Source organism: Bos grunniens, chromosome 17 (genome assembly GCF_055505025.1).
Source record: "Bos grunniens cultivar Pamir isolate PY7600 chromosome 17, Bosgru_T2T1.0, whole genome shotgun sequence".
Classification (NCBI taxonomy): Eukaryota; Metazoa; Chordata; class Mammalia; order Artiodactyla; family Bovidae; genus Bos; species Bos grunniens.
Window position 1 is genome coordinate 3,395,310 of NC_141181.1, and position 14,350 is coordinate 3,409,659.

Here is a 14,350-nt window from a genome sequence, read left to right on the forward strand (position 1 = left end):
TGGCGCTAAGCTTGTAGGAAAAGCAGATGAAGCTGACTGTGAATTTAGAAATGGTTCTCATGCTCTGAGGGCCCATGTACCCAACACTGCGGACTGAAAAAGAACAGAGAAAGAATAAAAATAGTGATCTTCCATGTTCTAAGTTGAATAAAGTGCCAGGGCTATGCCAGTTTTTAAATGAATACAGTAGACACAATGAGAAAAAAAAATCAATTAACATAACAGCATATCAATAGAATAAAAAAAGAAAAAAGAAGTGAACAGTAGAAATAAAAATGATGTATGTCACCTGCTGTGCTGGACGTGATGATTCTTCTGGCTCCTACCTAGATTCCCTCCCTCCTTCCAGCCTTGCTGCCCTTGGGGAACAAATCAAGCTACTCCTCTGCTTACAACCCTCAGATGGGTAGAGACATGGTCCTCTCAGAGGCCCACAGAAGCCCCTGTGGCCTTCCCCCGCCCCTCTGACATCACCCACTGGCCTCCTTGCTATTCTGATCAGGCTCGGGATGTACTGCGCTCCTGTCTCAGGGCCTTTGCATGAGCGCTTATCTCTGTTATGCTTTTCCTCCAAATAACAGATCTGGTCCCTCATATGCATCCGTCTTTACTCAAATTACACCTTCTTAGTGATGCTTTCCCCCGTTACCTATTTTGAAATTCCACCTCCCTCCAGTACTCTCTTATCCCTTCTCCTTAGCAGTTAAAGATTATCTAGGCATTGAAAGTGATTTTTTTTTTTTTTTTCTCTTTGGATTTCAGGAGAGATTTCCTTATAAGACCTCTTTGGCCTCTACTCTGAAATTATTACCTCCTAGAGTATTTTTTTTCCCTTTTATTTATTTAAACTTTTTCTTCTGTGTTGAGGTATAGCCAATTAACAATGTTGTGATAGTTTTAGGTGAACAGTGAAGAGATTCAGCCATACCTAAATACATGTGCGGTAATGAAATTCCAGTTTAAGAATCAGTATTGGAGTACAGATATCATGCTATTCACATGAACTCATAGCTCAAGTTTTAAAGTAAAATGCATATGTATATATATATGTTAAAAGTAAAATGAATACACACACACACATACTTTTGGTTGTTTCAGAAGTCTATTCTAAGATCCTTCTCACTTATTGTGCACCCCAGTGTTCATGTGAGACCCATTTGTAATCACTTCTCATCCATCCAACAGGGTGGACTCAGTGCCCAAGCTTTTGTTCGTGTGGAACTGGAGGATGTAAATGATAATGAACCTGTGTTTAACCCATTAACCTATGTGACGAGCCTTAGTGGCCAGGCGCAGCTGGGCACCGAAGTCATCAATGTTCTTGCCACAGACAGGGATTCTGGAAAGTATGGAACAGTGGCCTATGAGCTCGTCCTTGGAGACCTGTCTTCCTTTTTCACCATCGACTCCACCACAGGTATGTGAGCTTGGAATCAGTAGCTTTCGCGTAAGAACCAGAAAATGAGTTGAAATGATTTTTTCCTTGGCAGGGGTGTTGCAGGACTCACGTCACCTTCCAGAAAGCATGTTGAAAAGAGCCAGGATTTGTTAGGCTAGGACTGGATCTGAGTCCCAGCTTTACCTCTTCCTGGTCTTACGACCTTCAGTGGCCTTGTATCCTTACCTTAGGAGTACTAATAATTCCTATGTTGCAAAGTTTCTGTGAGGATTAAAGGTGGTAAATTATAAAAGATACTGGTTAGTAGTATTTATTTTGCAAATGTCCCCTATTTGTATGATCATCTAAGGATAACTTGCATCCTTTCAATGTATGAATAATCCTAATCATGCAAAAAGCATTGTAGTGACATCCAAAGCAACGCTATGGCTGGCATTCCCTTAATCTCTTCAGGTCTTAGTCTCATTGTTTCTGAAATGATACCTAAAGCTCCTCTTAGGTCTCTTATGTGGTAATTGTGTATCTGCTGAAGAAATTGAGTGGGCAAACTGAATCTTTCAGAAGTAATCAATATTTAAGAGGTTGCCTCCTTTCCCTATTGGTTTGTTGTTAACAGAAATGTTTGAAGTGTTTGGTTATAAGAAAATATAAAATTTTAAGTGTATAATATTACATTATAATCCTATGGAGATATTGCAGATATTCTGGTCCTAATAATGAGGCTTCAAAAAAAATTTTTTTCTTTTGAATTTCTTCTTTAAAAAATGTTTATTTTATTTATTGTAATAAGGACACTTAACCTGAGATGGTTCCTTTCACACATTTTTCAGCGTACAGTACATTATCATTCGGCTTCCCTGGTGGTTCAGTGGTAAAGAAGCTGGCTGCCAGTGCAGGAGATGTGGGTTCCGTACCAGATCTAGGAAGATCCCCTGGAGAAGGAAATGGTAACCCACTCCAGTTTTATTGCCTGGGAAATCTCATGGACAGAGGAGCCTGGCAGGCTACAGTCCATGGGGTCACAAAGAGTCAAACATGACTTAGAGACTGAATAACAACATTATCATTGACCAGAGGTACAGTGTTGCATAGGAGATCTCTAGGGTTTACTCATCTCGTTTTACTGAAACTTTATGCTCCTTCATTAGCACCTTCCATTTCTCTCTCTTCTCTGATCCCTGGCAACCATCTTTCTACTCTTTGATTTGATGAACTTGACTATTTTGGATACTTCACAGAGTGAAATATGTAATAACTGTCCTTCCATATGCATGGCTTATTTCACTTAACTTTATGTCCTCCAGGTTTGCCCATATTTTCCTGTGTTTCAGAAGTTCCTTCTTTTTTTCAAGGCTGAGTAATATTCCATTGTATGTATATGCCGTATCTTGTTTATCCATCCATCTGTTGATAGACATTAAGTTGTGTCTACAACTTGGTGATTGTGAATAGTGCTTTAGAACATGTGGGGGTGCAGAGATCTCAAGATTTTATTTTTTCTTGAAACACCTTCTCTGAGCATGGGTAAGATGTGTTTCTATTGTGATGCTAATACTGATGTGAAGTGCTACACTGGGCTTTTCTGCACGTAGTCATACTGGATCTTTACAACACCCTTTGTAATGACTGCATTCATTAGCAACGAACAATAACTGAGACAGGGAATCTGATGTACCAAGTTAGTTTGCCTTCTTAACTAGCTCCATTAGCTAAAGAGTTATTGCATCTTGCCTGGAAAGTGTACCTCTAGTGTGTATGACTGACCAGGGGATTAGTTGTTTTCAATGGCAGGCTTTATAAGACAAAACTTTCCTTGCTCAAGATAATCCACTGACATGGTCCTTTTAGCTTTTCAAAGATCAGACAAAAAAACTTTTTTAGGAAATTAGTCTCTGCTTATCTTGACTTTTTCAAAATTCATCTAAACTGAGGACCTTAACTACTTGTCAAATTGTCAGGCCCTCCAGGGCACTACGGAGAAGGCAATGGCACCCCACTCCAGTACTCTTGCTTGGAAAATCCCATGGATGGAGGAGCCTGGTGGGCTCCAGTCCATGGGGTTGCTAAGAGTCGGGCACGACTGAGCAACTTCACTTGCACTTTTCACTTTCATGCATTGGAGAAGGAAATGGCTACCCACTCCAGTGTTCTTGCCTGGAGAATCCCAGGGACAGAGAAGCCTAGTGGGCTGCCGTCTATGGGGTCGCACAGAGTCGGACATGACTGAAGTGACTTAGCAGCAGCAGCAGCAGCAGCAGCAGCAGCTAGGGCACTAACATTGCCAAAAATATATAGGTCAGCCAGTAATCAGGGCACATGATCTAAAAGCATTTAGCAGGTTGTTTTAAAAAACATCAACACACTCATCCTCTAGTTTCCCCTGGACAATCTTGAAGAATGATCTATACTGTATTGTGTTTTTAGGAGATATTTCTGTTGTTGTGCTGGCTTCAACAGCCACAGGCTTCCATTCCTGGCACAGGCATTAGATAAATGCCATTGTTAATCAGGGAGAATGCTTTAAGTGGTTATTATCTAGGAGAGTATCTTGGTATTTTTTTAAAGCAAAGACCAACTTTGTAATGGAAGGGGCCTTGGGATATTATTGTTGGCATTTCGATGCTGCTGAATTTAGGGTGAAGATATTCTCAGTCTGACAGGGCTGAGAATGTGGTTGCACCTAATCACAACTCATGAGAAATTCATGGGACCTGCTAATGCTTTACTGTAACCTTTAGAAGAGAATGAAACAGCATCATGACTAATTGTGGAAAGAAGTTGCCTAGTGAACAGGTAGTCTCCAATTTGAACATCTGAGTTCCAGTTCATCTGTTGGTTGACTACAACTACAGACACATTTTCTATTTTGTACATAGTAGTTAGGCCTCCAGGCCCTGCCATAAAAACTGGTTTAAATGCTGATGTTCTCAAAGAATGGAACAAGGAGCTGTACTGGAATATGGCTTCCGTTTCCTAGATCTGTGTCTTTGTTGAACCTGTAAAAGGCTGGACTTTCTTGCTTTCATTTTAAAGGCCTGTCTCTATAGGGCCTGCCAGTAGAAACACAATCTCAAGATATTGCCCTTATCAGTAAATATATATGGAGTAAATGAATAAATGACATTAGAAATAATTGAAAAATGATTTAAATTCTTATTACAGACTCTTAAGAAATTGCAGAGCAGTGCCATTGATAACAGAGCATACCTTCATTTAAAATCCTCTTTCCCCATTGCAGAATGGCACAGGATCCCAGGGCCTACCCCCACTTTTCTTCAGAACTCTCTCAAATTCCCTCTGCAGCATAACTGTGCCAGCTCTTTTCTAGTTATAGAAACTAAATACACACAGATACATGTGGGTGTACATAGGTGTACAGTGGAGGAGAAGACTGAGAATTGATAGCTGACTTATACATAGTCACTTCTTCCTGAAATACTCTGAAATTCTCTCTTAGAGACATTAATTCATTTACTCACTGGTTCCTTTGTGCTTTCATTTTGAGGCTTCCTATATCAGATATACTATTTTATAAGCTTACATAGGCTCCAGTTTTCCCGAAGACAAGAGATTTTCCATTATCTGTTTGTGCCATAACCAGGACTTGCATGAGAAATAGAGTTCTTGGACTTACTGTGTTTAGCTGGGAAGGAAAAGGTTTTGGAGGGGGGTGTGGCCATGTCCTGGTTGTTTTCTCTTGTGTGTTTATCTTCCTGTTCTGTTTCTGGTTTTCTAAGTGTGTTGTTGGTTCAAAGAACATTTTTGTAGAATGTGTCTCAACATCAGGAGAGAGAGATTGACTTGAGCCTTCGTTTCTCTTATTCTTAGTGGTTTCCTTTGATGTGGGTACAAGGCAGACCACACTGTTTTGAGTTTTAAAAGGAGGTAACACAAGAAACTTACTTATTAATAGCCCTTTTTCATGTATTTTTAATCCCATTTTGTGAACTATTGGTCAATTTTTTTCCTACATTGTCCAAATTAGTCTTTTTAATAAGGTAAAAAAACAATTTTTAGCTTTTGTGTTGATTCTATTTATTTAGTGATTTTACTCTGCAACAAGCATTACTTATAATTCAGATTATTTTAAGGTGGCAGGTTTCAAGCATTTGTGTGAGTCTTTTATTTTTACCCAATTATCTCTTTTGCTAGGGCTACCTATTGTTACATTTCTGTGATTTATCTCTTTGTATGCTAATGATACAAGAAAAAGTCAAAAGTTCTGAAAAGAAAGACAGAAAATGGAAGCAAGTCCATCGTTTCCACAGATATTGTTTCAATGCCTATTATGAACACAGTTCTCAGTGTTTGGAATACATCAGTGAACAAGACAGATAAAAATTCCTGCTCAATCTCATAGATCTGACAACAAAAGCTCACATTGTTTCACCTATTGTCTGTTCTGGGTTTAGTAGCGGTGCACACAAAATCCTAATTTAACACTACGGAAGGACAAGTAATTAAAAGGGCAGCTGAGAGAGTTAAACAGCCACACGCAGCCAGCACTGCTTCCCTGGTTAGTTGTGATCACCCTCTTTGTGCAGGGTATGTGGATTGTAACAGCAATTATTAGCAATGTAGCACCAGGACAGTTTTCCTTTATTTCAAGGGCAGATTCTTTTCTAATGCTGGTTTTATGCTCAGATTTCATACCTTGTAATGATTCTCATAATTCTACATGATTGTCACTTTCCTACAATCAATGTTCTGATATATAGTTAACAAATTAATACCACACCTTATTTCTAAAGGATGTGAGTCTGCTCATGCCAAAATAAAAACCAAGATGACTTTCTTTAATTTGCAAGACAGAGACTAAAATGCGTCACAAGCACCTAATCAGTGTATATCAGTTTCATGGGAAACAGAAGCATGTAGAAAGCTTTCTTTAGTTTTTCCAGTTAAAGACCACAGACTCTTGGAGATGGAAGGAACCTTACAGTTCAGCTCCCTCATTCAGTGGAGGAAGAAACTGAGGCAGAAGGAGATTTGGTGACTTCCCTAAAGGTACGCAGTTGGTACATGGCATAACTGGGCTTGAACCCCATCCTGGACCTGTGATCTGTTGCTGTACTGCTCTGTATCAGACAATGCTTTTTGACATCTCTTCCATATATTGCTCATTTGAGCTTTCCATTAGCATATTAGATAAGCAAGGCAGTTGTTATTCCCATCCACAAATTAAGAGACTGGAGACCCTAAGAGTCCTAGTGATTTGCTCAAGGCAATAGTAGTAAACCTGACACATTTTGACTTCTCAAATTTCCATTTTGAAGCTCTTTCCATGATTGTGGCTTTGAAAAAAAGAAAAAAAAAACCTAAAGACAAAGCTAAGGTAAATATACATTACATTGATTCAAGTAGGTAAGATAGGAAAACAATCTCTCATTGTGACTTTATATCAATAAGAAATTGATATTTATATCTTATAGTTTTTGATCTATCTCTGTTTTTGAGAAAATTACATTTACAGACTACAGATGTTTGGTGATGGTCAGGATTTTGTGCTTGTTTTTGTTCATAACTATCCCATAGCTTACAATTTTAGTAATTACCCACAGATTATTGTCTAACTACAAAGTACACTTTGGCAAAGAGTATGCCATCTTTTCCAGAAGGTTTGCTTCTAAAAATAAGTATTGTTTAATTAGTAGGAAAACATGATTCTATCTGTTTATTAGATTTTACTTAATAGAAATCTTGAAGTCCTTTTATTAGTCTATCAATTAAAAAAATTAATCCCAGCAGTTTCTTCTATTTAAATGACAAGATAAAAGCATAGACAAATAATGTTACAGATTATAATTAGTATGTATAAATCTAAGCACTCAGCAATTGAAACATAAAATAACTAGTGCTCTGTAAATGAATCAATATCTATTTTTTAAAGTTAAAATTGATCCCCCAAATAGTAATTAATAATGTATGTGTCATGAAAAAAAAAAGCTAAATAATCACTGTTCTTTAAAGTGTTAAAATATAATGTCATAAATTTTAAGCTGGCAAATACACAGGTAAAGGGAGCTATTGATTTTACTTACTGTTTTATTATTTATTATATGTAAATATGCTATACCATGGACTGTAGCCCTCCAGACTCCTCTGTCCATGGAATTCTCCAGGCAAGAATACTGGAGTGGGTAGCCATTCCCTTCTCCAGGGGAATCTTCCTGACCCAGGGATTGAATCTGGGTCTCCTGCATTGCAGGCAGATTCTTTACCATCTGAGTCACCAGGGAAGCCATATACATACATATTATGTATGCCCCTATATATATATATATAGTAATTAATACATATATATTATAGAGCTACATTTTCTGGCTCCTCAGATCTTAGTTGAATGTTGAATTCAAGTAAATGAGTTTTCTAGCTCCTCTTTATATCTGAATATTTTTAAAAGTGAATGTTTTGAAATATTCAACATATAGGAGGACAAATTTAATCTTAATACTCACCTCTTCTAAGTGATGACTGTTCATTCAAAGAAACTTATAGCTTCGTCCTGGTCTCTAGTAGAAATTGTTTCACTACACAAGTTGGCATTGAAAGCCTGAAAAATAGTCGTCGGCTCAGAAGTCTAGTAAAATTCGTATATATATAAATATATAGTCACAAAATGGACCTTGTCCAAATATAGAAAGACAGATTTGGTTATCTCACTCCCCTGCCTAAACCTTTCAGTGACTTTGGCTCTTTGGCCAAAAGCCAATCCTCGTTACGGTCTCCCAGGCTCTTCATGACCCACTTTCCCTGTGGTCTCAGCTCCAATAATTCTCCTTAGTCTTTGTGCTCATTCCTTACACCAGCTACTATTTTTTCTCTTCCTCCTCCTCCTTCTTGCTCCTTCACCTCCTTTGCCTGAGCTCGTGTGCTTCCCTCCTTGGGCACATCACATGTGTTCCCTTCTGCCCAGAACACTGGACGACTCTCTCTCCTCTTCTGTTCCCACACACACATCCTCACCCAGCTAATGGCCTAACTCATCCTTCAGAGCTCAAGTTATGGGTCCCCTTTCCATGGATGCGTTTTCTGACAATCCCCTCCTCAAGCACATTAAAACAGGTGCCCAGTTTATGTTCTAGCACAGCTTCTCTTTATATTATAATTACATGTTTTGTGAATAGTTGATTGTCTGTGCCCCACCGACACTGTCTGTTCTGTTCCTGGCTCCTTTTCTGGTTACTAGCTCAGTTCTGGGATGTAGATGGTACAAAGTATGTGGTTGTCAAATAAAAAAGAAAGACTGAGATGGAATTGTTGCCAAAACAAAGCTTGTAGTCCAATTGAACTGACAATAATAGTCCTTATAATACACAGGGATGATATTGGTGGGTGCCAGAGAAGGGAGGGGTTGGGCAGGTGAAAGGGATCCAAAGGTACAAACTTAAATTTATAAGATAAATAAATTCTGGGGATGTAATGTACAGCATGGTGACTGTAGTTAACAATATTATATTGCATATTTGACAGTTGCTAAGACAGTAGATCATAAAAGTTCTTATCACAAGAAAAAGTTTATTAATGTAAATATGTATGTGATGATGGTTGCTGATAATCATCTTCACAATGCATATGTATATATATATATATATATATCAAACCTCTAATTTGTACATCTAAAGCTAATACAATAGTATATGATCAATTATGTCTCAATAAATAAATGTAAAAAATTGTGTTATGAGAGTACATTAATTTTTAAAGTTTAATACTAGAAACAAAATAGATAGTCCATACCACAGTACAGAAATCTATGGAAACATATATGGAAATGTAGAAAGAAAACACATGTAGAAGAAGACCAGAGACTTAATAATTTTTTCCCGAATGTCAAATATTGAGAGTGTGGCCACACACAGTAGGGTGGTGTTTGACCAAAAGAAGCTCAGCAGTCTGGCTCTTAGTTTTTAACAGATGGTTGTCCACAGTTAAGTTATTTTATCTTCAGGCTTGTATTAGGCAAGTTCTTTCTGTTGATGCATCAAACTGAATGCCCATTATCCGATTAGAGTGAGAAAGTGTGACTGTCACAGGAGTGGGGTTCTTGAGGCTTCATGTGCAGCCTGCTTTCTGTACTCAGGCATGCTGTGGAGAGAGTCAGATCAGTCTGGGGAACTACAAATAGCACTGACTTTTAAAGAAGGGAATGCGGTAATGTTAATGGTTAGTGGTACCAGATTAAAATGACCTGACGGGCCTTCTCCATCATAAGGACGTCCTTGCCAGTAGAACAAAGCTGTGGAGGCCTGCCGACTCACTCACTGCGCCCTGCATTGCTCTGCTGCTGTCAGGAGGGAAACGCCTGAAGGCTGTTCTTGCTGTTCTATGGCCTGATCTGGATGTGTGCTAACGATTACCTCTTTGTCCTACTTTTACTGAGATTGTTGGCTATGCTCTGGTTTAGCATATTTTAAAAGATACATTTCAAAGACAATCAAGAGTGTCTCTCATCTGAATAATCTAGAGCAGGAATGACAGACAGTGGAATAAAGGAGGGATTCCTGCAACCTTTGTTTGTGGAGCTGAGAGTGCTGACTAGTGTCTACTGGGCATGGGCTCTGTGGTAGAGACAGCTGGGGTGGGGTTCAGTCCTGCCTGCAGAGGCCAGGGCTAGGGGTCTGAGCCGTGCCCGCTTTCCAGGAGATGAGGAAGCAGTGTGTCTGAAGAGGGACGTGCTCGTGTCTATTATGGCAGCCTCAGATTCCCTGCGAAAGCCATGAGAGCACTAGTGATGGAAAGTGGTTTTTAAACAGCTGCCCAGGCGGGAGAGAACGGATGCTCCAGCATCAGTTGGCAGCTGTCCAGTGAGAGTGCTTTTGCTGCTCTCTTATCCCCTCCTTTGCCCTAGATGCTCCTAGATGGTTCAGAAACTCACGTTAGCAAGATGAGGAAGAGGAGGAGAGTTAGGGGAGGAAAGAAAGAAGAAGCTAACAACTTCTGACCTGTAGCACATGCCTCACCTAAACTTTTTTTCCCCTTAAATTATAGCTATTTATTTATCTTTAATTTTATTGGAGTATAGTTGATAATTCCTGGTGGCTCAGATGGTAAAGAATTTGCCTGCGATGTGGGAGACCTGGGTGCAATCCCTGAGTCAGGAAGATCCCCTGAGAAGGGAATGGCAACCCACTCCAGTATTCTTGCCTGGAGAATTCCATGGACAGAGGGGCCTGGAGGGCTACAATCCATGGGGTTGCAAAGAGTTGGACACGACTCAACGACTAAGACTTTCACTGTCATGGTTCATTTATGTTGCTGCTTAGTCGCTGTCGTCTTTGACTCTTTTGAGACCCTGTGGACTGTAGTCTGCCAGGCTCCTCTGTCTGTGGCATTTTCCAGTCAAGTATACTGGAGTGGGTAGCCATTCCCTTCTCCAGGGGATTTCCTCGACCCAGGGATTGAACCTGTGTCTCCTGCATTGACAGGCAAATTCATTACCACTGAGCCAACAGGGAAGCTACATAGTTGATTTACAGTGTTATGTTAATTTCAGGTGTACAGCGAAGTAATGCGGTTACACATACATCCATTCTTTGTCATATTCTTTTCCCCATCTGAACTCAACCTTAGAGTTTTGATTATTCCATGGACATTTATACTCTATTTATTAAACTGAGACTGTTCTGTGACTTAATGTAACAAAAAGAATTTTAATTGGTTGCTAGTGATTCTGGAGGAGGCAGGAGCTTCCTGAATTTTCACATAGGGTCAGGAGAAGAATAGTTAGCCATACAAAATAAATTAAAATAGAAAAGAATAAAGGCACTCTATGGTTGCATGCCATGAATTGTGCTTTGCTATCATACTTGTTACATATATTTATGACAACACAAGATGATGGTGTCTGGGGTGGAGAGACAGGCTACATTGAGTGGGTGTGGTTTAATGAAGGAATTTTAAATCATGACAAAGTTTAAATATAGGAAATACACAAGATAAGGGTTTTGAGTGTCAGTATGTCATGATGATATTTAAGAAAAATTTCCCTGGAAGTAGTGTGTCGGTTGGATTAAAAGACTAGAAATTTTGAACAAGGAATATATATATTAACAGAAAATATGTAATAATAGTATGTTACTATTATTATCCAGGGATAGCATGATAAAATTTGTACTGGGGAGATAGTAATAAAAATAGAAAGAAACTAATCTGAGAATATTTTAAGAGGAAAATGATATAGAGATGATGATTGATTTATTAATGAAAGAGGACAAGTCATGTGCAATTCTTTAATTTTAACTGAATGATAGATGATCCAACTGATGTCAAATTGACAAATACCCCAGAGGAAATGCCACCTAGAAAGAGGTATAGAACTTAATTCAGGTGAGAGGACATAGGGAGATACTACAGCAAAGTAACTCTTGAAGTCATGAAACATATGAATATTTTGATGGAAATAATATATAGCTCTGGTCTTCCAACTTTAGAACACATGAGAATTACCAGTAGAGATCTTTAGAAATTCAATCCCAGCATGCTTTCCCACTTCTATAATATTTCTTTTTTGCTGTTTTCCAGTCATTGAGTCATGTCTCTGCAAGCCCATGGACTGTAGCACACCAGGCTTCCCTGTCCCTCACTATCTCCCTGAGCTTGCTCTGATTCATGTGCACTGGGTTGGTGATACTGTCCTACCATCTAATCCTCTGCCACCCTCTTCTCCTTTGCCTTCAGTCTTTTTCAGTGTCTTAGAATTTTCCAGTGAGCCAGCTGTTCTCATCAGGTGGCCAAAGTATTGGAGCTTCAACTTCAGCATCAGTCCTTCAATGAATATTCAGGGTTGTTTTCCTTTAGGATTGACTGATTTGATCTCTTTGCTGTCCAAGCTTTCTTTGCAAGGAGCAAGAGTCTTTTAATTTTAATAATCTTTCTCGACATCAGGATATCTAGGTAAGAGCCTGAAAATCTTTTTTTTTTAACAAGTAATCTAGGTGATTTTGATGCAGGTGGCCCAGGACACCCTTTGAGATCTCTCAGAGACTGTAAGAAGAGCCCAGTACGAAGCCAGAGAAATGCTTAGAACTCTAAGCAGTAGGAAGGACTGTGGATCAAATCCACGAAATTGTTAGGAAAGGCAAAAATAAGATTATAGCATAACCAGAGCTAGGGGCTCTGGTCCAAGAGCAAGGGGCTGGCATGGATCAGATAGACTGTAGAAGGCAAGGGGCGTGAGGGTGGAGGCAACATATAGTCACCTATCTTCACTCACATCCTGCCTGTATCTGTTGGTTTCAGTAGTGTTTCTTATAAACAACATATGGTTGGATGATTTCTCTCTTTTAACTAGAGCATTTTGTCCATTTTGAAGTCTTTCCCAGTCCAAATCTGCTGTTAGTAATGAGTCTAACTCATATTAACATATTTCCTCATGTATTGTGTGATTTTCTATTGTGGGCTTGAATCTTTATCTGAGAGAATTCTTTTAACCCCAGGGATGAAGTTGGGTTCCTCTGAAGAGTATTTTGTGTTTCCCTTGCCTAAGCACCCTCAGTTCAGTTCAATTCAGTCCCTCAGTCATGTCCGACTCTTTGTGACCCCATGAACCGCAGCATGCCAGGCCTCCCTGGCCATCACCAACTCCTGGAGCCTACCCAAACCCATGTCAATTGAGTCAGTGATGCCATCCAACCATCTCATCTTCTGTCGTCGCCTTCTCCTTCTGCCCTCAATCTTTCCCAGCATCAGGGTCTTTTCAAATGAGTCAGTTCTTCGCATCAGGTGGCCAAAATACTGGAGTTTCAGCTTCTACATCAGTCCTTCCAATGAACACCCAGGACTTATCTCCTTTAGAATGGACTGGTTGGATCTCCTTGCAGTCCAAGGGACTCTCAAGAGTTCTCCAACACCACAGTTCAAAAGCATCAATTCTTTGGCACTCAGCTTTCTTCACAGTCCAACTCTCACATCCATATATGACCACTGGAAAAACCATAGCCTTGACTAGACGGACCCTTGTTGGCAAAGTAATTTCTCTGCTTTTTAATATGCTATCTAAGTTGGTCATAACTTTCTGTCCAAGGAGTAAGCATCTTTTAATTTCATGGCTGCAATAACCATCTGCAGTGATTTTGGAGCCCCCAAAAATAAAGTCTGACACTGTTCCCACTGTTTCCCTGTCTATTTGCCATGAAGTGATGGGACCAGATACCATGATCTTAGTTTTCTGAATATTGAGCTTTAAGCCAACTTTTTCACTCTCCTCTTTCACTTTAATCATGAGGCTCTTTAGTTCCTCTTCACTTTCTGCCATGAGGGTGGTATCATCTGCATATCTGAGGTTATTGATATTTCTCCCGGCAATCTTGATTCCAGCTTGTCCTTCTTCCAGCCCAGCCTTTCTCATGATGTACTCTGCATATAAGTTAAATAGGCAGAGTGACAATATACAGCCTTGACGTACTCCTTTTCCTATTTGGAACCAGTCTGTTATTCCATGTCCAGTTCTAACTGTTGCTTCCTGACCAGCATACAGGTTTCTCAAGAGGCTAAGCACCCTAGGGAAGGACAAATCTATATTGTTTTCAACTAAAATCTTGACTTGAAATTTTTCATATCATCCTTTATTGTGAATTCAGGCTAAAAACTACTGTGAAGGTTGGCTTATGTTTATGAATTCTCGAAGGACATTTTTACTCCTCCCTTTAGGACACCAGGTTTCAAGTCACTAATTTTCACTCGGTAGGCAGGGGTTTATTCCTAGCTCCCTCTTACATTGAAAGCTTTGTGGATCTAATTTTATTGGAGGAACTCCTGTGAAACACTCCCTCTCCACACTGCCCTCATCCCCAAAGGTCCTGGTCTTGTCTTCTGCCTCCTGAGTTCCACAGTCATTAAAATAAAAATTCAAGGACACTGAGGTTTGGTAAATACTCTGAAGGTCAAAGCTGAATTCCTGCTGTATGCACTCTAGGTGCATCACTTAATATTTTACTGTTTTCACTGCCA

General features: G+C 39.5%; 1 protein-coding gene across 2 annotated transcripts in view; it reads left to right on the forward strand.

Moving 5' to 3' along the window:
• DCHS2 (dachsous cadherin-related 2) overlaps positions 1–14,350 on the forward strand; it is a 315,935-nt gene that overhangs the window by 154,467 nt on the left and 147,118 nt on the right. For both annotated transcript variants that reach the window (XM_086346222.1, XM_086346221.1), the window contains exon 3: positions 1,186–1,417. In XM_086346222.1, the coding sequence (XP_086202348.1) occupies positions 1,186–1,417 (232 nt within the window). The remainder of the gene's footprint in view (positions 1–1,185; positions 1,418–14,350) is intronic.